The following is a 21,268-nucleotide window of genomic DNA, read 5'->3' as shown; positions in this document are numbered from 1 at the left end:
TTAGTTCACAGAGGCTTCCAATTACAGTGTACAAAACGAATTTTATCAACACGGCGACATTTCCTATCAGTAATAACAAGTAAACAGCCATTTCCCCAGAAATATTAAGTGGATGCAAACATACTGGTTCTGGGCATTTATATAAGTGTATCTATAAGTTTATAAATTAGGCTGGGCACGGTGGCTCACACCTGTAATCCTAGCACTTTGGGAGGCTGAGGTGGGTGGATCATCTGAGGTCAGGAGTTCAAAACCAACCTGGCCAACATGGTGAAACCCCATCTCTATTAAAAAAAAAAAAAAAAAAATTACCTGGGCATGATAGCGGGTGCCTGTAATCCCAGCTACTCAGGAGGCTGAGGCAGGAGAATCGCTTGAACCCAGAAGGCCGAAGGCTGCAGTGAGCCACAATCACGCCACTGCACTCCAGTCTGGGTGACAGAGCGAGACTCTGTCTCCAACAAACAAACAAACAAACAAAATATATAAATTAGACACCTACACACACACACACACACACACACACACACACACTCTGTCTTAAAAAAAAACTTTTTTTGGCTGGGTGAGGTGGCTCACACCTGTAATCCCAGGACTTGGGGAGGCCGAGGCAGGTGGATCACCTGAGGTTGGGAGTTTGAGACCAGTCTGACCAACATGGAGAAATCCTGTCTCTACTAAAAATACAAAATTAGCCAGGCATGGTGGCGCATGCCTGTAATCCCAGCTACTCGGGAGGCTGAGGCAGGATAATGGCTTGAACCTGGGAGGCAGAGGTTGCGGCGAGCCGAGATCGCACCACTATATTCCAGCCTGGGCGACAAGAGCGAGACTTCGTCTCAAAAAACATTTGCCATATATATATGGTCAGGCACAGTGGCTCATATATATATTATATATATATTTCATATATATATGATATATGATATCATATGATAATCCCAGCACTTTGGGAGGCCGAGGTGGGTGGATCACCTAGGGTCAGGAGTTCAAGACCAGCATGGCCAACATGGTGAAACCCCGTGTCTACTAAAAATACAAATATCTCATTTATATATGATATATATATGAGAAATATATATATACACACATATGATACATATCAGACACTATGCCCAGAACCAGTAGTTTTGCATCCACTTAATATTTCTGGCAAAATGTGGGAAAATGGCTGTATGTTTGTGCACGTACTCACACATACACACACATACAAATAAGTGTATGTATATATACACATAAACATATTGTTATAATTTGTATATAGTTGTTATATTCTAATATATATAAATATTTATATATAACATTTGTTATAGTTAATTTACTATTTTAGATTGAAACTTGATGTGTTCTTCAAGGACTCAAGTGGTAGGTAGATTTTTGAAGTAAAAAATAAACTTGAAAATTAGCTGGCCTCCCAAACACTGGCACAAAGCCTAAGGGCTCCTGCCAAAATCTGGGGGCCTGCAGTACTCTAAGCAAATCATGCTTGTTTTGAGGGTACTTGGATATTGTGATTTAAAAGAGACAGAAGAAAACGAGAAAAGGAGAACTTTCTCTGCTATCAAGGAAATGAATACATTTGATAGCAATGATTACAAGCCAGGCAATTTCTTTAACCTTCCGGTTTATCAACACTGAAGGCCTTATCTGGTCCCGTAGGGCATTTCTAGATATTTATACCTGGAACCCTGGAAATCCAGTTTCTGTAGGAGGACTAAACACTTTTTTGGCTGTGTTATTTAAATTTTGAAAATGCCTATTCCATATGCTTAAAGGAAATTAAATTAACAAATAGTAGCTATTAACTACTATGATAGCGCTGTCCTGCCTGAAAAAAAATAAAAAAATCTTAAGAGTCATCTTGCCAAGTACAGTGGTTCACGCCTGTAATCCCAGCACTTTGGGAGGCCAAGGTGGGTGGATCACCTGAGGTCAGGAGTTGGAGACCAGCCTGGCCAACGTGGTGAAACCCCATCTCTACTAAAAATACAAAAATTAGCTGGGCGTGGTGGTGGGCGCCTGTAATGCCTCAGGAGGCTAAGGCAGGCGAATCACTTGAACCCAAGAGGCAAAGGTTGAAGTGAGGTGGAAGTTGCAGTGGGCAGAGATTGCGCCATTGCACTCCAGCCTGGGGAAGAAGAGCGAAACTCCATCTCAAAAAGAAAAAACAAAGAATTGTCTTGTTGAAGAAGGGGGACGAGGTGGGGGAGCAGTTCTGCAGAACACCCACACCTCCGGCTGTCTTGTCATGGCTGTTGGTGATGAACACTCTGGACTGCTGAATAGTTTTCCTGCTCCGTGGCACTTACCTGATAAGGACTAGAGTGCGCTTGCCAAGTACCGTGGAAAACAGTATTGAAAAAGGATACGTCTAATTCACTCTGGAAGAGAGAAAAAGAGTGCAAGGGTGAGAACAAAGACATTGGGACCCGTTGCTCTTAGCAGAGTCAGACTGAAGTGGCTTCTGCATCCATAGCAGTGGCCTCTCCTACCTGCTTCTGGGCTTGGAGGCCACAGCAGTCTGACTCTGCCAAGGCCCTGAGTTTGGGACTGTAATTTTTTTTAAAATAGGCTGTAGTTCAAAGGAATTTTACAGGCCAGTACCATTTATCTTTAGAAAGCAGAGGGAAAAAGAAACTAACTCAACCTTTACAGATGTAGGTAATTTGATGTTTGTATCAGAGATGTAACAATGTGCCACACCTTTGAATCCACTAATGTTACTTCTAGGAGTTTATCCCAAGGAAAAAATTAGACAATGGCACAATGATATATGACAGGATATTCAGGGTAATGGTGCTTGTAATAGCAAATTATTGATAATAACCTAAATATCTATCAAGGAGGGGAACTAAGTAAACCGTAGCATATCCACAAATGACAATGTAGAAATATAAGCACTCACATATTGTTATAAAAAGTTACAAAATGCATACATAGTATTATCCTATGTATGCATGTATACAGATCAAGATATATATGGTTATATAGCTACAGACAGACATAGAAAGTCTAAAAGGAAATGTACCTAACAGCAGTTATCAGTAACTGATGGGCTTACTGATGATCTTCTTCTCACTTAAAAAAATCTATTTTATTTATTTATTTCGAGAAAGTCTTTATTTATTTATTTTGAGTCAGTGTGTCACCCAGGCTGGAGTGCAGTGGCATGATCTTGGTTCATTGCAACTTCCGCTTCCTGGGTTCAAGTGATCCTCCCACCTCTGCCTCCCAAGTAGCTGGGACTAGAGGTGTGCGCCACCACACCTGGCTAATTTTTGTATTTTTTTGTAGAGACGGGGTTTTGCCATGTTGCCCAGGCTGGCCTTGAACTCCTGAGCTCAAGCGATCCACCTGCCTCAGTCTCCCAAAGTGCTGGGATTATAGGTGTGAGCCATCACGCCTGGCCAAAAAATACATTACTTTTTAAAGAGCAAGTTTTAGGTTCAGAGCAAAACTGAGGGGGAGGTACACAGACATCCCATCCCCCGTGTTCCTCCGAATGTGCAGCCTCCTCCTATGATCAGCATTCCCCACCACAGTGGTACATTTGTTAAAACTGACAAACCTACACCATTCTCACCCAAAGTCCACAGTTTACATTAGGGTTCACTCTGGTGGTGTACGTTCTATGGGTTTAGACAAATGTATAATTACATGTATTCGCTTTCCTCTTTCTCTTTGCTTATATGTTTAAAAATTTTTAAAATAAAATAAAATAGATATTTATATAGTGAAAAAAGTATGGAGGAAGAAAAAAGTAAAGAGAATTAAGTTCAAATATGAAAGGACTTAAGGTTTGTCAAATGCAGCACTGAAAATTCCCTGATATCACTTCTTCAACAGCAACCACCCTCACCTCTGGCCAAGTCGCGTCCTTTGAAGCTAACTGGGTTGGCTTTTTGTTTTAGAAATGTGATGCTGAGATGCTTCTCTCAGCCCCAGACAGCATGAGACTGATCTCCAAATTTAAGATTTGGAAATTCTCAAAGATTAAAAATAGCCACAGAAAGAATGTTTAAAATTCACAAACCTAAAAATAAATCTTACATGACAAGGCTGTCTCTGTGAGGGGGACAGATCCCGTTTTCTTTCCCATAGTGCTCTTTTCCCTCTTCCTCTTCTTCTTTTTGCTATGGTTTGATCCTAAGCCAAGTCGTCCTTTAGTATCTACCGTCCAAGTCCTGCAGAATCACCTAACTGAAATTAAATTCTAATCTTTACTTTTGTGGTTTATGTGGTCACTGACTCTCCCTAAAATTGTACCTATAATTCCGTAATATGCTATTTATTCTTAGTTACTGAATATAATAATAATAATTTTAAAAACTTTAGCAATGATAGTACTTGTACCCACTTTTTATTCTCCTAGGCTTAGAACATTATTATTTTGGGAAATTATATTCTTCTTGGCGGGTGTCACCTTGAAATGGCTAATCATAGTCAGCTCTGATCATAGACCCTGACTTGCAACTAGTCCATCTAAACAAGAAAGTGGTCATCACAAGGTAAAGAGAAGCTAGAGCTATGCTGTCCAATATGGTAAACACCAGCCTCATGTGGAGATTTAAATTAAGTAAAATTAAAACTTCATTTCCTCAGTTATACTAACTGCACTGCAAGTGCTCAAGAGCCACATCTGGCTAATGCCTACTGTATTGGATGGCACAGGTACAGAACATTCCTATCTCTGCAGAAAGTTTTACTGAATAGTGCTGGCCTATGTCTTGCCAAGCAATCAACACAGAGATAGATTTTAAAGCCAGTCTCCATGTCCTCTGTCCTCTAAGGCCAGTCTCTGGAATGACCACCTCTTGGTCTCTTTCGGCTTTGGAAGGCACCAGCCCCTTCCTGGCCAGAGGCATCACCACATCACAGACCACTAGGCATGTTCCCAACACCAACTCTTGAATCAAGAAAAGGCTGACAGCGGCCAGGCGCGGTGGCTTACGCCTGTAATCCCAGCACTTTAGGAGGCCGAGGCAGGCGGATCAAGAGGTAAGGAAATCAAGACCATCCTGGTCAACATGGTGAAACCCCGACTCTACTAAAAATACAAAAATTAGCTGGGTGTGGTGGCATGTGCCTGTAATCCCAGCTACTCGGGAGGCTGAGGCGGGAGAATTGCTTGAACCAGGCAGTCGGAGGTTGCAGTGAGCCAAGACTGACAGAGCGAAACTCCATCTCAAAAATAAAAGAAAAAAACCAAAAACGCTGACAGCAAGCCTCATGCACTAAGGCAGTGATTACCAAAATTAAGCATATATCAGAATCACCTGGAAGCCTTCTTAAACCAGATTTCTGGGCCTCAACCTAGAGCTTCAGATGCAATGGTCTGGGGTAGGGCCCAGAATTTGAATTTCTAACAAGTTCACAACTTATGCTAATGGTCCAGGAATCAGACTTTGAGAACGGTTGCACTAAGACGATGAAGACAGGCTAGCTGACTGTCCCATGAAGAAGGAGTTTGCCAAACCTCACTTCTGGCATTAGGAGGTGGGCTGAAGACATAACTTCCTAATCTACGTTTTGCCCTTTCCGGGTTTTAGTGCACACAGTATTACTAATTAGGGAGCACATTCTGCTCACTGCCTCAGGAAGAAGCTTGGAAACAATTCCTTAATTGTTTTTATTTAAATACGAAATTAAATGAAACAACTTTAAAAAATAAGCTTGCGCTAGCCGGGTGTGGTGGCTCACGCCTGTAATCCCAGCACTTTGGGAGGCTGAGGTGGGTGGATCGCCCGAGGTTGGCAGTTCGAGACCAGCCTGACCAACATGGAAAAAGGAGAAACCTTGTCTCTGCTAATAATACAAAACTTAGCCAGGTGTGGTGGCACATGCCTGTAATCCCAGCTACTTGGGAGGCTGAGGCATGAGAATTGCTTAAACTTGGGAAGCGGAGGTTGTGGTGAGCCGAGATCACGCTATTGCACTCCAACCTGGGCAACAAGAGCAAAACTCCATCTCAAAAAAAAAAAAAAAAAAAAAGCTTGTACCACTGCTACTTCTCAAGAATATCTAACTAAAGCTCAGGAAGGCCTACGGCAGCAAAGTAAAACACCTTTGCTGATTCTTTTTTAAAAGACTGGTGAGTTTCAAACTTACTATAAAGCTACAGAAATCGAGAGTGTGCTACTGATGTAAGCTAGACATAGAGATCAATGGAACAAAAGTGAGAGGCCAGAAATAAACACTTGCATTTATGGCCAATTGATTTACTGATAAGGGTGCCAAGACAATTCATTGGGGGAAAAAAACAGTCTTTTGAACAAATGATGTTGGAATAATTGAATCTTTACATATGAATGGGAGAAAATATTTTCAAATCATGTATCTGATAAGGGACTTGTATTCAGAATATATAAAGAACTCCTGCAACTCAACAATAAGATAACAAATAATGCAATTTAAAAATGGGCAAAGGATTTGAGCAGACATTTCTCCCAAGAAAATAGACAAATGGCTAATACACATATAAAAGATGCTCAACATCCTTATCCATTAGTGAAACACAAATGACACCTACAATTCATTGGCCTCTGTACCACTTTACATCTACCGGGATGGCTATCATATAAAAGACAGATAATAACAAGTTTTGGTGAGGATGTGGAGAAATTGAAACCCTCATGTACTCCTGATGGGACTTTGAATCACACCAACACTTTGGAAAACAGTTTGGCAGTTCATCAAAATGCTAAACATGGGGTTACCACATCGCACTCCTAGGTAGTCCAAGAGAACCGAAAGCATGGTTCTATGCAAAAATGTGTCCACGAATGTTCATATAAGCATTATTTACAATAGCCAAAAACTGGAAATAACTCAAATGTCTACCAACTGATGAATGGATAAAAAAAATTTGGTATATCCATCCATACAATGGAATATCATCTGGCAAGAAAAAGGAAAGAAGTATTGATATATGCTACAACATGGATGGCTCTTGAAAACACTACACTCAATGCAAGAAGCCAGTCACACCAAAATCACATGTTGTACAATTATATTTATATGAAATATCTAGAACAGACAAATCTATAGAGACAGAAAGTAGATTAGGTATATATCCAAAAGAAAGGAAATCAATGCATTGAAGAGATGTCTGCAGTCCAATGTTGATTGTAGCACTGTTCACAATAGCCAAAATATGGAATCAACCAAAGCACCCATCAATGAATGAATGGATAAAGAAAATATGGTATATTTACATAATGGAATACTATTCAGCCATAAAAAGGAATAAAACCCTATCATTTGCAGAAACACATATGGAACTGAAGGTCATTATGTTAAGTGAAATAAGCCAGGCACAGAAAGACAAATATCACATGTTCTCATTCATGTGGGAAGTAAAAAAGTACATATCATGAAGACAGACAGTAAATTGGTGGTTACCAAAAGCTGGGAAAGGAAGAGGAAAGAGGAAATGAAGAGAGGTAGATTAATGGGTGCAAATACGCAATTAGATAGAAGAAATAAGACCTGGCCGGGCGCGGTGGCTCAAGCCTGTAATCCCAGCACTTTGGGAGGCCGAGACGGGAGAATCACGAGGTCAGGAGTTCGAGACCATCCTGGCTAACACGGTGAAACCCCTTCTCTACTAAAAAATACAAAAAACTAGTGGGGCAAGGTGGCAGGCGCCTGTAGTCCCAGCTACTCGGGAGGCTGAGGCAGGAGAATGGCGTAAACCCAGGAGGCGGAGCTTGCAGTGAGCTGAGATCTGGCCACTGCACTCCAGCCTGGGCGACAGAGCGAGACTCCGTCTCCAAAAAAAAAAAAAAAAGAAGAAATAAGACCTAGTGTTTGATAAATCAGTAGGGTGACTATGGTTAACAATAATCTATTGTATATTTCAAAAGAGCTAAGAGAATAATTCGAATGTTCCTAACATAAAGAAAATATAAATATTTAAGGTGATGGAGATCCTAATTACTCTGATTTGGTTTTTATACATTATATGAATGAATCAAATTATCACAAGTATCATGAAAATATCTACATCTCTTATGTATCAATATAAAAAATAAAAATAAAAAACTTACCAAGAAAAAAAGATAGATCACTAGTTACCTGGTGTGGGTGGAGGGGGATAATGAGGGGAAATGCTAATGGGTATGTTTCCTTGTCAAGTGATGAAATTTCCTAAAATCCTCCCACCTCATCCTCCTGAGTATCTGTCCCCACAGGTGCTTGCCACTACACCCAGCTTAATTATATACTTTTATTTATTTATTTATTTTGAGACGGAGTCTCCCTCCCGGGTTCACGTCATTCTCCTGCCTCAGCCTCCCGAGTAGCTAGGACTATACGCGTTGGCCACCACGCCCGGCTACTTTTTGTATTTTAGTAGAGAGGGGGTTTCACCATGTTAGCCAGGATGGTCTCCATCTCCTGACCTCGTGATCCACCCTCCTCAGCCTCCCAAAGTGCTGGAATTACAGGCGTGAGCCACACGCCCGGCCAATTATACACTTTAAATGGGTGAACTGTATTATACATAAAATATATTTCAATATAGCTATTAAAATGGCTTCAAAAAGATTTTTGGAAAGGAGCTCACATATTCCTTAAGGAGAACTGACTTTTGACCCTCAAAACAAGGGTTTGGATGGGAATGATTCTTGAAGTGAAAAGTATCCTGGTGTCTTAGGAAAGAAGGCAGCCGGGGCCAGGCGCGGTGGCTCACGCCTGTAATCCCAGCACTTTGGGAGGCGGAGGCGGGCGGATCACTTGAGGTCGGGAGTTTGAGACCCACCTGACCAACACGGAGAAACCCCGGGTCTACTAAAAATACAAAATCAGCTGGGCGTGGTGGCGCATGCCTATAATCCCAGCTACTCGGGAGGCCGAGGCGGGAGAATCACTTGAACCCAGGAGGTGGAGGTTGCGGTGAGCCGAGATCGCGCCACTGCACTCCAGCCTGGGCAACAAGAGCGAAACTCTGTCCTTCATCTCAAAAAAAAAAAAAAAAAAAAAAAAAAAAAAAAGAAGAAGAAAAAGAAAAAAAAAAAGAAAAGAAAGCAGAGGAAGAAGAAAAGAGGGGGCAAGTCAGATCACAAAAGCTCATAATTGGGTGAAAACAAATAAGAGGGTTTTTTTTGTTTTGTTTTGTTTTTTGTTTTTTTTTTGGGATGAGTCTCGCTCTGTCGCCCAGGCTGGAGTGCGGTGGCGCGATCTCGGCTCACTGCAAGCTCCGCCTCCCGGGTTCACGCCATTCTCCTGCCTCAGCCTTCCAAGTAGCTGGGACTACAGGCGCCCTCCACCTCGCCCGGCTAGTTTTTTGTATTTTCAGTAGAGACGGGGTTTCACTGTGTTAGTCAGGATGGTCTCGATCTCCTGACCTCAGATCCGCCCGACTCGCCTCCCAAAGTGCTGGGATTACAGGCGTGAGCCACCGCGCCGGCTGTAAGAGGGTTTTTTTTTTTTTTTTTCCAGTTCTTTATAAAGATCTCAGGCATATATAGGCTTGTAATACTTTGGATAAACCAGCAGGAAAGATAAAGAAAATTTGGCATCACTTAAGTTTTAATTTTTACTTATTAAAACTCTGTATTAACACATGTTCTTGATATAGGTCCAAAGAGACTCAATTTCTGGGAAACTGGGTTGAGGAAGTAAACCATTTTTTAGCCATTAGACTTACCACTCGGCTGAAATACTCATCTAAAACTTCCACAAAGTTATGAATGAATTCATAAATAGCCATCTCGTTCTAAAATAAAAGAAGAAAGGTAGAATCAATTTTAGTGTGGCCCTCATGCAAATCAGAACATCCCAGTCAGCTTCCAGCTTTTAGTGAACTGATAATTTGAGGAAAGTAGCCTCCCACTGACAAATACTTGGAACAGTTCTGTATTCACTTGTTTAAAAGATGCTTATCAATAGGGGAAATGTAGATAAACCTTAACCTCTAGGATTTTTTTTTTGGCCAGGTTTGGTGGTTCGTATCTGTAATCCTAGCAAGTTGGGAGGCCAAGGTGAGAGGATGGCTTGGGGCCAGGAGTTCAAGACCAGCCTAGGCAACATAGTGAGACTCCGTCTCCACAAAAAATTTAAAAAACTAGCCAGGTGTGGTGTTGCATGCCTGTAGTCTCAGCTACTCATGAGGCTGAGGCAGGAGGATGGCTTGACCCCAGGAGTTCAAGGCTGCAGTAAGCTATGATGGTACCACTGTACTCCAGCCTGGGAAACAGAGCGAGGTCCTGTCTTAAAAAACAAAAAGGTCATGCGTGGTGGCTCACACCTGTAATCCCCACCACTTTGGGAGGATGAGGTGGGAGGATCACTTGAGCTCAGAAGTTCAAGACCAGCCTGGGCAACATAATGAGATCTCTTCTTTACAAAAAATTAAAAAATAGTCTGGGCGTAATGGCTCATGCCTGTAATCCTAGCACTTTGGGAGGCTGAGATGGGCAGATCACTTGAGGTCAGGAGCTCAAGACCAGCCTTGCCAACACAGTGAAACTTCGTCTCTACTAAAAATACAAAAATTAGCTGGGCATGGTGTCACACGCTTGTAATCCCAGCTACATGGGAGGCTGAGGCAGGAGAATTGCTTGAACCCAGGAGGAACACTTGAACCTGGGAGGCTGAGATTGAAGTGAGCCAAGATCGTGTCACTGTACTCCAACCTGAGTGACATAGCGAGACTCCGTCTCAAAAAATAAATAAACAAAAATAAATAAATAAATAAATAAAGTAAAAATATCCAGATATCTTGGTATGAGCCTGTAGTCTTAGGTACTCGGGATCGTGACACTGAGGTGGAAGGATCACTTCAGGCCAAGAGGTCAAGGCTGCAGTGAGAGGTGAAGGTGCCACTGCATTCTAGCCTGGGTGACAGAGAGAGACCCTGTCTTAAAAAATTTAGGCCGGGTGCGGTGGCTCACGCCTGTAATCCCAGCACTATGGGGGGCTGAGGCAGGTGGATCACGGGGTCAGGAGATCGAGATCATCCTGGCCAAAAGGTGAAACCCCGTCTCTACTAAGAATACAAAAATTAGCTGGGCGTGGTGGTGGGCACCTGTAGTCCCAGCTACTCGGGAGGCTGAGGCAGGAGAATCGCTTGAACCCAGGAGGCGGGGGTTGTAGTGAGCCGAGATGGCACCACTGCACTCTAGCCTGGTGACAACGTGAGACTCTGTCTCCAAAAGAATCTTTTTTTTGAAGTCTATGATAAATCTAGCCAGATTAAAATCTTAGTGTCTAGTATTTAGAGTTCTTAGCTCCATTTCCTGACTTTACCACAAATTGGCTTAAGTAATTGTTCAGGTTCTTCATGCCATCATTTTTCTATCTGTGGAGATGGGAAAACCACTTCAAAGTTTGGTTCATGGATAAAAAACAACGAATCAATATTTCAGCTAGATGTAAAACATCCTTTCAGGGATTCCATGTCCATAAGTGCTGTTGATCTGGGAGTGGCATTTGTGAAGGGGTGAACTAAATAAATTTGAGGGGATGTAATCACAATACAATCATCTTTATAGTTTTCACTGGCTTTTGATATATCAGCCCATGTTTAATGCCAAAATCAGTTGGTCTCTATACTTATCTGAGCTGCTTCATTGTTCAAGAGAACAAGGGCAGGGCACTGGTATTGCTTACAACAGAAAAAGGCATTCTGTGGTTTGGGGCTTCTCTACTTTGCAAGCTCCTCATCTAATCCAAGAAACATCCTAGATATTTCTCTTCCACACAACTTTCCTCATCCTTGCTAGAAACCAAGATCCTAGCCAGGCACAGTGGCTTGTGTCTGTATTCCCAGCTACTTGGGAGGCTAAGCCAGGAAGATCGCTTGAAGTCAGGAGTTCTAGACCAACCTGGGCAACACAGTGAGACCCCATCTCTAAAAAAAATAAAAGCAAAAAAATTAGCTGGGCTTGGGAGTGTGGGCCTGTAGTCCCAGCTAGTCAGGTGGCTGAGATGGGAAGATGCTTGAAACCAGGCATTCAAGGCTGCAGTGAGCTATGACTGTGCCATTGCACGCTAGTCTGTCTCTTAAAAAAATAAAAATAAAAATAAATTGGGAGTCTGAGGCAGGCAGATCATGAGGTCAGGAGATCAAGACCATCTTGGCCAACATGGTGAAACCCCATCTCTACTAAATACAAAAAATTAGCCGGGTGTGGTGGCACGTGCCTGTAATCCCAGCTACTTGGGAGGCTGAAGCCGGGGAATCGCTTGAACCTGGGAGGTTAAGGTTGCAGTGAGCTGAGATCGTGCCACTGTACTACAGCCTGGCAACAGGGCAAGACTCCGTCAAAAAAAAAAAAAAAAAAAAAATCAAGAGACGCATAATTCTTAGGGAGGCAAGTAGAAAGAAATTATTGCATTTTCCAAGGGCTCTTCTATTATCTTACCTCAGTGTCATTAACTCCAACCACAATGAAGAGAGCTGCATACTGCCGATATATCAGCTTAAAATCCTTATATTCAATGAAAGAGCACTAGACAAAACACAATGAGATATTAACTCCTGTTGTTGAGAGAGAGTTATTTAAAATGACATGCATAAGTTCTAGGATCTGATTCATCTGACAAACATTCCTAGAAATATAAAATATTAAGATGTTACACAACCACTGGTGGCCTTCTCACAATATTCAGGGGACCACTTGGAAGCATCTCTAGTGGAAATTGGAGAAGTCTTGGAAAAAAGTCTGAGTGTTCACATGGGTTCCCACTTACACTACTTCTCATTCCTTTGCTTGGCTCTGTGTGGAACTCAGCAGGCAAAGATAATGAATAATCAGCAAAGTGCCTCTGAAGTGGAAATAAGCAAACATGATAAAGAAGACTTTCTTCTCCTCACCTCCCCAAGACTTTTTTTTTTTTTTTTTTTTTTTTGAGACAGAGTGTCGCTCTGTCGCCCAGGCTGGAGTGCAGTGGCCGGATCTCAGCTCACGGCAAGCTCCGCCTCCCGGGTTCACGCCATTCTCCTGCCTCAGCCTCCGGAGTAGCTGGGACTACAGGCGGCCGCCACCTCGCCCGGCTAGTTTTTTTTTTTGTTTTTGTTTTTGTTTTTTTTTAGTAGAGACGGGGTTTCACCGTGTTAGCAGGATGGTCTCGATCTCCTGATCTCGTGATCCTCCCGTCTCAGCCTCCCAAAGTGCTGGGATTACAGGCTTGAGCCACCACGCCCGGCCCCCCGCCCAAGACTTTTTTGGAAGCAATTAGATATTCTCGGTTTTGTACTATTTAATAGTCATTGAGGAGCCAAATACATGGTACAAACAAACAAAAATTGGTTGCTTTTTCCTAGACTCATGAAAAGAATCCATGTAGATTATTTTATAAATCATTTAAAGATGGCCTTTTTGTGGCAGATGCTAGACAAAATCTCGCATTGTAAACATTGCTTCGTATGAATTAATAACGAGCCTGCCACCACTGACACATGGATAAAACTTCTGTCTCATTTATCCCTTTCCTATCGCCTTTGTACAAAGAATTATGGGAAGGCGCTGAGTGGATGGGAGGTGGAGAGTGGGCAGAAGCACAGGGTTACTCTTCTTCTGGATTTTAGGGTGTGCTGGATGTGTTGCTCTTGGGTGCTCGGATGTACCTGGGAATGAAGCTGCAAGTTTTGACCATGGAAATGCCTCTATGGGAAAGCCATCTGACAGTCTATAAAATGGAGGAATTTAGGTTTTTATTTAAAATTAGGATAAAGGTAATGAGTACAGAAGCATTCTGCAGCTTTTGGCTCACTGTAGAGCCAGTGTGATCTCTGCTCAGCTGGATCTTTCAAGGAAACACAACCTTTTTGAAAGAACTGAGGAACATTTTTCAAAGCCTCTCAGGAGTTTCTGACATTAAAAAAAAAGTATCAAAGCACCTCTATGGATAAAAACTAAGCTGCTATTATGCTACGTTGGTGCCTGATTATGCCAAAAGCCCAGTGGACTCCTTTTAAAATCTAAAATAATTTAGAATGCATCAAAAGTATCTAACAGTATATTCATTCCAAAGCTTTCGTTTCAAAGGGTAACCTATCAGTGAAAATGATGTTTGAAATTGAGTGCCTGCATTCTGCAGAAAGGTTCAAACAGGAATGCTTCTAAGACTATTTACTTTTACTTAAAGTATGTGGCTATTAACACAGCCCTTTAAAAGTTTCTGTTTCCATCTGACAACATGAAACAGTGTGTGCCATGGCAGGCCAAAGTAGTAATTCAAAGAGGAACTCTGAGATGTCCCAACTGAAAAATCAGTTTAGATGCCAGTTTGTGCCATGTTACTTTTGAGCACTGATGTAGCTTAATATTTTATGATTTAGCAGTGGTGCTCACAGGCAGCCCACTATGCAGTGAAATGGAGAACTGACAAGATTAAAATGCATGAGTTAAACAAGTTTTCTGATTTTCCCTCAGTTGTTGAGTAATTTCCAATAGATCTGGCAAGTTTAGGACCTGGATTAAGTAATTCTCTAAATAAAATTCTTCATAAAAATTTTGTTCAAGGGGCTGGGCGTGGTGGCTCACGCCTGTAATCCCAGCATTTTAGGAGGCTGAGGCGGGTGGATCACTTGAGGTCGGGATTTCAAGACCAGCCTGACCAACATGGAGAAACCTCGTCTCTACTAAAAATACAAAATTAGCCGGTTGTGGTGGCACATGCCTGTAATCTCAGCTACCTGGGAGGCTGAGGCAGAAGAATCACTTGAACCCGGGAGGCAGAGGTTGCAGTGAGCCGAGATCATGCCGTTGCACTCCAGCCTGGGCAAGAGCAAAACTCTGTCTCAAAAAAAAAAAAAAAAAAAAAAATTTTGTTCAAGGTATGAGCTAGGGAAAAAATTATTTACAAAATGGACTCGGTTTTTGGCCAGGCGCAGTGGCTCATGCGTGTAATCCCAGCACTTTAGGAGTGGCTCATCCCTGTAATCCCAGCACCAAGGCAGGCAGATCACTTGAGGTCAGGAGTTCGAGACCAGCATGACCAACATGGTGAAAACCCATCTCTACTAAAAATACAAAAATTAGCCAGGTGTGGTGGCACGCACCTGGAATCCCAGCTACTCAGGAGGCTGAGGCAGGAGGATCGCTTGAACCTCGGAGGCGGAGATTGCAGTGAGCCACGATGGCGCCACTGCACTCCAGCCTGGGCGACAAAGGAAGACTCCATCTCAAAAAACAAAACAAAAAAAAAATGGACTCAGTTTTAAAATTCCTATTTAACCTCTTTTTTTTTTTTTTGAGACAGAGTTTTGCTCTTGTCGTTCAGGCTGGAGTGTAATGAAGCAGTCTTGGCTGACTGCAACCTCCACCTCCCATGTTCAAACAATTTTCCTGACTCGGCCTCCCCAGTAGCTGGGACTACAGTTGTGCATAATTACGCCCAGCTAATTTTTCACCATATTGGCCAGGCTGGTCTCGAACTCCTTATCTCTGGTGATCCACCCGCTTCTGCCTCCCACAGTGCTGGGATTACAGGCGTGAGCCATTGCACCCAGCCTTAATCTCCATTTTGGAAGATGGATAAATGTGTTGTTTCATATGAATTTTTAATTTCCATTTTCCCCACCTAGATAATGAAATCAAACTTGTTTTGTTTTTAAATCACTGGTTTCAGCATTATATTGGTGGTATATTTACAAAAATAATAAGCAGAATAAAACCACTCCATTTGAGAATAATATTATCCTCTGGCACAAAATGGGTCTTCAGTATTTACCTCTATACCAATCATCTGATCTTCATTTTTTGGCTTATAGAAAGCTACCTGCTACAGGCACTCATGAGAGTTTCAGGGGCTGAATTCATAAGAACAAAAAAAGAAGAGGTGTCTATTAGCAGAAGGAAATTTTATTGTCGTTTCCAAGGTGCATTGAGACAAATATGCTGACTTAAATAAGAACCCAAGATTCTTTTTTTTTTTTTTTTTTTTTTTTGAGACGGAGTCTTGCTCTGTCGCCCAGGCTGGAGTGCAGTGGCCGGATCTCAGCTCATTGCAAGCTCCGCCTCCCGGGTTCACGCCATTCTCCTGCCTCAGCCTCCCGAGTAGCTGGGACTACAGGCGCCCGCCACCTTGCCCGGCTAGTTTTTTTGTATTTTTTAGTAGAGACGGGGTTTCACCATCTTAGCCAGGATGGTCTCGATCTCCTGCCCTCGTGATCCGCCCGTCTCGGCCTCCCAAAGTGCTGGGATTACAGGCTTGAGCCACCGCGCCCGGCCAAGAATCCAAGATTCTTCCAGGTTTTCCTTGGTTTAATTTTCTTTTTTTTTTTTTTTTTGAGACGGAGTCTCGCTCTGTCGCCCTGGCTGGAGTGCAGTGGCGCGATCTCGGCTCACTGCAAGCTCCACCTCCCGGGTTCACGCCATTCTCCCGCCTCAGCCTCCAAGTAGCTGGGACTACAGGCGCCCGCCACCACGCCCGGCTAGTTTTTTGTATTTTTAGTAGAGACGGGGTTTCACCATGTTAGCCAGGATGGTCTCGATCTCCTGACCTCGTGATCCACCCGCCTCGGCCTCCCAAAGTGCTGAGATTACAGGCTTGAGCCACCGCGCCCGGCCTGGTTTAATTTTCTTAAAGGGATGTAAAGAGAGCTATGCTTCTTTCAGTTTTTCATTTCACATCACTTCTTATTTTCCTTAGTAGCTGTTGAAGGAATATAGATCAAAGAAAATGATGGCCCCTGAGACTCAGTAATAACAAATCTACCAAGGCCGAGTTGAATGCAGAGATAAAGGAGAGGACCAGAGACTTACTTGTTCATTGGACCGAGAGAGACAGCTCTTTACAACTTCTGTTTCCAGAAGTGTACGCTTATTAATATCCACATGTTCATAGTACTTAGAAAGTCGAGTCTGCCCTTGTTTATTCACCATGAGGAAAAATTTTATCATTTTTCTTTCCTGGCCAGTAGTTTTCCAAATATAGTTCAAAAATTTTGACAAGAGATGGCTGTAACTGGAACCTTGAAGACAAAAACAAACAAACAAACAAACACCCAGAAAGGCAAGATCAAATTTCTCAAAGAATTATATTAAATGTTTTATAGATAAACAGTAAATAAAGTAGTAGTAAGTATCATCTGATAATATCAGTCTTCATTCCTATGAACTAATTGAGGTTTTAATAAATAAAAACCAACGATAAATTTTCATCAGTTATTCTCCAAAACAATTCTGAGCAACTGCAGTACTTCTGTTTATATTCATTCAATTTATTCATCCATTTTGCTGGGTAACAACGACGTGTCAAGCACCAGAAGAATGGGGAGATGAAGTAGTAAGGACTTCTGATCTTCTGATTTTTATACCTAGCAAAGGTGCGAGGTAGGTAAACAACAGCAGTACAAGGTGATGAGTTATAACTGGGAGAGCTCTGCTTCCATGGGTGTACAGAAGGGAGGGACAAGGAACGTCACAGGAGAGTGAAGAACTGCTTCCCAGAGAAGGGGCACTGATGTGAGGTCATGAAGAATGAGCTACAGGGACGACTGAGGCAGAGAAAATGGGTATGAAAGCTCTGGGAAGTTCACTGGGGCTGCAGTTCAGGGCGTGGGAAGAATAGTTGCTGGAAATTAAGCTACTCACATATGATATAATTGGCTTTAGACGTCATGCTAAGGAATTTCGGCTTTATTTTATGGGCAATGGAGACAAGATCTATAGTAAAGCTTTTCTTTCCTTAGTGGTGGAAATAGTAGTGATATCAATTTATCAAATTCGTCTAGGCCCTATAACAAGCTCTGTAAGGTCCTATCCTGAGCAATTCTCACAACTGTTTGAGGCAGGTACTTCTGTTATCCTTTATTTTTGAGATAGGGCCTCACTCTGCACCCAGGCTGGAGTGCAGTGGTGCAATCTCAGCTTACTGCAGCATCTTCCTCTGTACTCAAGTGATCCCACCTCAGCCTCCTGAATAGCTAGGATTATAGGCATGCACTATCATGCCCAGCTAATTTTTTAACTTTTTGCAAAGATGAGGTTTCACTATATTGCCGGCTGGTCTTGAACACTTAGGCTGAAGTGATCATCCTGCCTTGGCCTCCCAAAGTGTTGGGATTACGGGCATGAGCCACCGTATCAAGCGTGTTATCCTTATTTTAAGGTCAAGCAGGTTAAAGTTTAGAAGGGCGCGGTGGCTCGTGCTTGTAATCCCAGCACTTTGGGAGGCCAGGCAGGTGGATCATTTGAGGTTAGGAGATCAAGACCAGCCTGGCCAATATGGTGAATCCTTGGCTCTACTAAAAATACAAAAATTAACTGGGCATGGTGGTGCACACCTATAATCCCAGCTACTCAGAAGGCTGAGGCAGGAGAATTGCTTGAACCCGGGAGGTGGAGGTCGCAGTGAGCTGTGATGGCGTCACTATACTCCAACTAAGGGAAGAGAATCTCTTGAGCCCGGGAGGCGGAGGTTATAGTAAGCCAAGATTGTGCCACTGCACTCCAGCCTGGGTGACAGAGCAAGACTCTGTCCCAAAAAAAAAAAAAAAGAAAAAAGAAAAGATGATACCCAAAGTCACTGCATGGCTTTGTGTCAGAGGTGGGCTGCGGTTCAAAGGCCAAGCATATGCATGGATCCATGACACCCCTAACTCATCCTCCTCATTCAGGGGTTCATGCTTGTGCTATTATGTCTAACTCAGTTGTATTGAATCTCGTGTTTGTTTCTCTTACACTCAACATAGGTTTTGGCCATTGATGAATGGCCAGTCCTTCTTTCATCATGACCACCAGAGCTGGCTGGTCTGGCTCAGCTGACAAAATCGTATTCACATTGTATAATATCTGTGAGAATCAGTGCAAAAAACTAAGATGAATAATAGTTCTTAAATGAAATTTTAACGTTTGAAATTTTAGATTTATAGTAAAGTTGCAAAGATGGCCAATGTTAGCATCTCACATTACCATGGTACATTTGCCAAAACTAAGAAACCAATATTGGTACATTATTATTAACTCCAGACTTTATTTGGAGTTCATCGATTTTTCCACTAATGTCCTCTTTTTGTTCCTGCATCCCATCCAGGATACTATAGTGCATTTAACTGTCATGTTCCGAGACAGGTGGATCACGAGGTCAGGAGATCGAGACCATCCTGGCTAACACAGTGAAACCCCGTCTCTACTAAAAAATACAAAAAAACTAGCCGGGCGAGGTGGCGGGCGCCTGTAGTCCCAGCTACTCGGGAGGCTGAGGCAGGAGAATGGCCTGAACCCGGGAGGCGGAGCTTGCAGTGAGCTGAGATCTGGCCACTGCACTCCAGCCAGGGGGACAGAGTGAGACTCCGTCTCAAACAAAACAAAACAAAACAAAACAAAACAAAACAAAAAAACTGTCGTGTTGCTTTAGTCTGTTCTGGTCTGGAACAGTTTCTCAGTCTTCCTTGTTCTTCATGTCCTTAATAGTCCTGAGGATACTGGCCCAGGCTGGAGTATAGTAGTACTATCATGGCTCACTACAGCCTTGAACTCTTAGGCTCAAGTGATCCTCTAGCCTCTGTTTCTCAAGTAGCTGGGAGTAGCTGGGACTACAGATACATGTCACTATGCCCAGTTAATTTTTATTTATTTTTATTTTTATTTTTGAGACAGAGTCTCACTCTGTTGCCCAGGCTAGAGTGCAATGGTGCAATCAATCTCAGCTCACTGCAACCTCTGCCTCCTGGGTTCAAGTGATTCTCCTGCCTCAACCTCCTGAGTAGCTAAGACTACAGGTGCCTGCCACCATGCCTGGTTGATTTTTGTATTTTTAGTAGAGACAGGGTTTCACCATGTTGGCCAGGCTGGTCTCGAACTCCTGACCTAAAGTAAGCCGCCCGCCTCGGCCTCCCAAAGTGCTGGGATTACAGGCATGAGCCACTGCGCTTGGCCTTTATTTTTATTTTTGTAGAGATGGGGGGGGGTCTCACTATTTTGCTCAGGCTGGTCTTGAACTCCTGGCCTTAAGGGGTCCTCCTGCCTTAGCCATCCAAGTGCTGGGATTATAGGCATGAGCCACTGCCTCCAGCCAATATTTGCTTATAACATAAATTCCTAGTGAATTTTTTTTTTTTGAAACAGTCTCACACTCTGTCCCCCAGGCTGGAGTGCAGTGGTGTAATCTCAGCTCACTGTAAGCTCCGCCTCCCAGGTTCTCCTGCCTCAACTGGGACTACAGGCGCTCCCCACCACACCCAGCTAATTTTTTGTATTTTCAGTAGAGACGGGGTTTCACTGTATTAGCCAGGATGGTCTGGATCTCCTGACCTCGTGATCCGCCCACCTCGGCCTCCCACAGTGCTGGGATTACAGGTATGAGCCACCATGCCCGGCCAATTCCTAGTGAATTCTTACTGTGTGCTATCAGAGAATCCATTTGATTTCATTAACTTTAGCATCCTCATCTGGTAATGTAAGTATATTAAACTAGAACACAGACCCCTCTGAGAATACAAAGAAAGCTAATGAATCTTTTACAGAAAAATGTGCAAGGAGATACGTACTTAAATGCTGTAAAAGAACCTCAGGACATCCACAGACTTTGCTGACACCTATTCTGGGCTCCAGGTTGAGAACCCTGAGCAGGGTGATTCCTAAGGTCCTTTAAAAATAAATAGACCTGGCCGGGTGCAGTGGCTCATGCCTGTAATCCCAGTGCTTTGGGAGGCCGAGGAGGGCGGATTGCCTGAGGTCAGGAGTTCAAGAACAGCCTGGTTAACATGGTGAAACCCTTTCTCTACTAAAAATACAAAAAGTAGCTGGACGTGGTGGCAGGCGCCTGTAATCCCAGCTACTCAGGAGCCTGAGGCAAGAGAATCACTTGAACCCAGGAGGCGGAGTTTGCAGTGAGCCGAGATTGTGCCACTGTACTCCAGCCTGGGCGACAAGAGCTAAACTCTGTCTCAATAAATAAATAAACCTCCAGGATTTAAAAAGTTTTCCCATTCACTTTATCACTATTTGCTATGCACAAAACACTAGATTTGTGTCTAGAATAAATGAGAAATGATGTGGAATAAACGTGGCATACAGATCAATCTGAAATCTTGGTTAAAAATTTGATTTTACAGCCAGGTGCAGTGGCTCACGCCTGTAATCCCAGCACCAAATTTGGGAGGCTGAGGCAGGCAGATGACGAGGTCAGGAGATCGAGACCATCCTGGCCAACATGGTGAAACCCTGTCTCTACTAAAAATACAAAAATTAGCTGGGTGTGGTGGCGCATGCACCTGTAGTCCCAGCTACTCAGGAGGTTGAGACAGAAGAATCACTTGAACCTGCAAGGCAGAGATTGCAGTGAGCCGACATCGCACCACTGCACTCCAGCC

General features: G+C 43.0%; 1 protein-coding gene across 3 annotated transcripts in view; it reads right to left on the bottom strand.

Moving 5' to 3' along the window:
- AP4S1 (adaptor related protein complex 4 subunit sigma 1) overlaps positions 1–21,268 on the bottom strand; it is a 77,715-nt gene that overhangs the window by 14,870 nt on the left and 41,577 nt on the right. For 2 of the 3 annotated variants that reach the window (XM_045396260.3, XM_065548696.2), the window contains exons 2-5: positions 16,716–16,924; positions 12,369–12,455; positions 9,650–9,718; positions 2,310–2,381 (exon numbers count right to left, since the gene is read on the bottom strand). In XM_045396260.3, the coding sequence (XP_045252195.1) occupies positions 2,310–2,381; positions 9,650–9,718; positions 12,369–12,455; positions 16,716–16,853 (366 nt within the window). In that variant the 5' untranslated portion in view covers positions 16,854–16,924. The remainder of the gene's footprint in view (positions 1–2,309; positions 2,382–9,649; positions 9,719–12,368; positions 12,456–16,715; positions 16,925–21,268) is intronic. The other variant, XM_045396259.3, reaches the window with a different exon arrangement.

Source organism: Macaca fascicularis, chromosome 7 (assembly GCF_037993035.2).
Source record: "Macaca fascicularis isolate 582-1 chromosome 7, T2T-MFA8v1.1".
NCBI classification, from domain to species: Eukaryota; Metazoa; Chordata; class Mammalia; order Primates; family Cercopithecidae; genus Macaca; species Macaca fascicularis.
The sequence above is the reverse complement of the archived record's forward strand: the minus strand, read 5'-3'. Positions and strand labels throughout refer to the sequence as shown.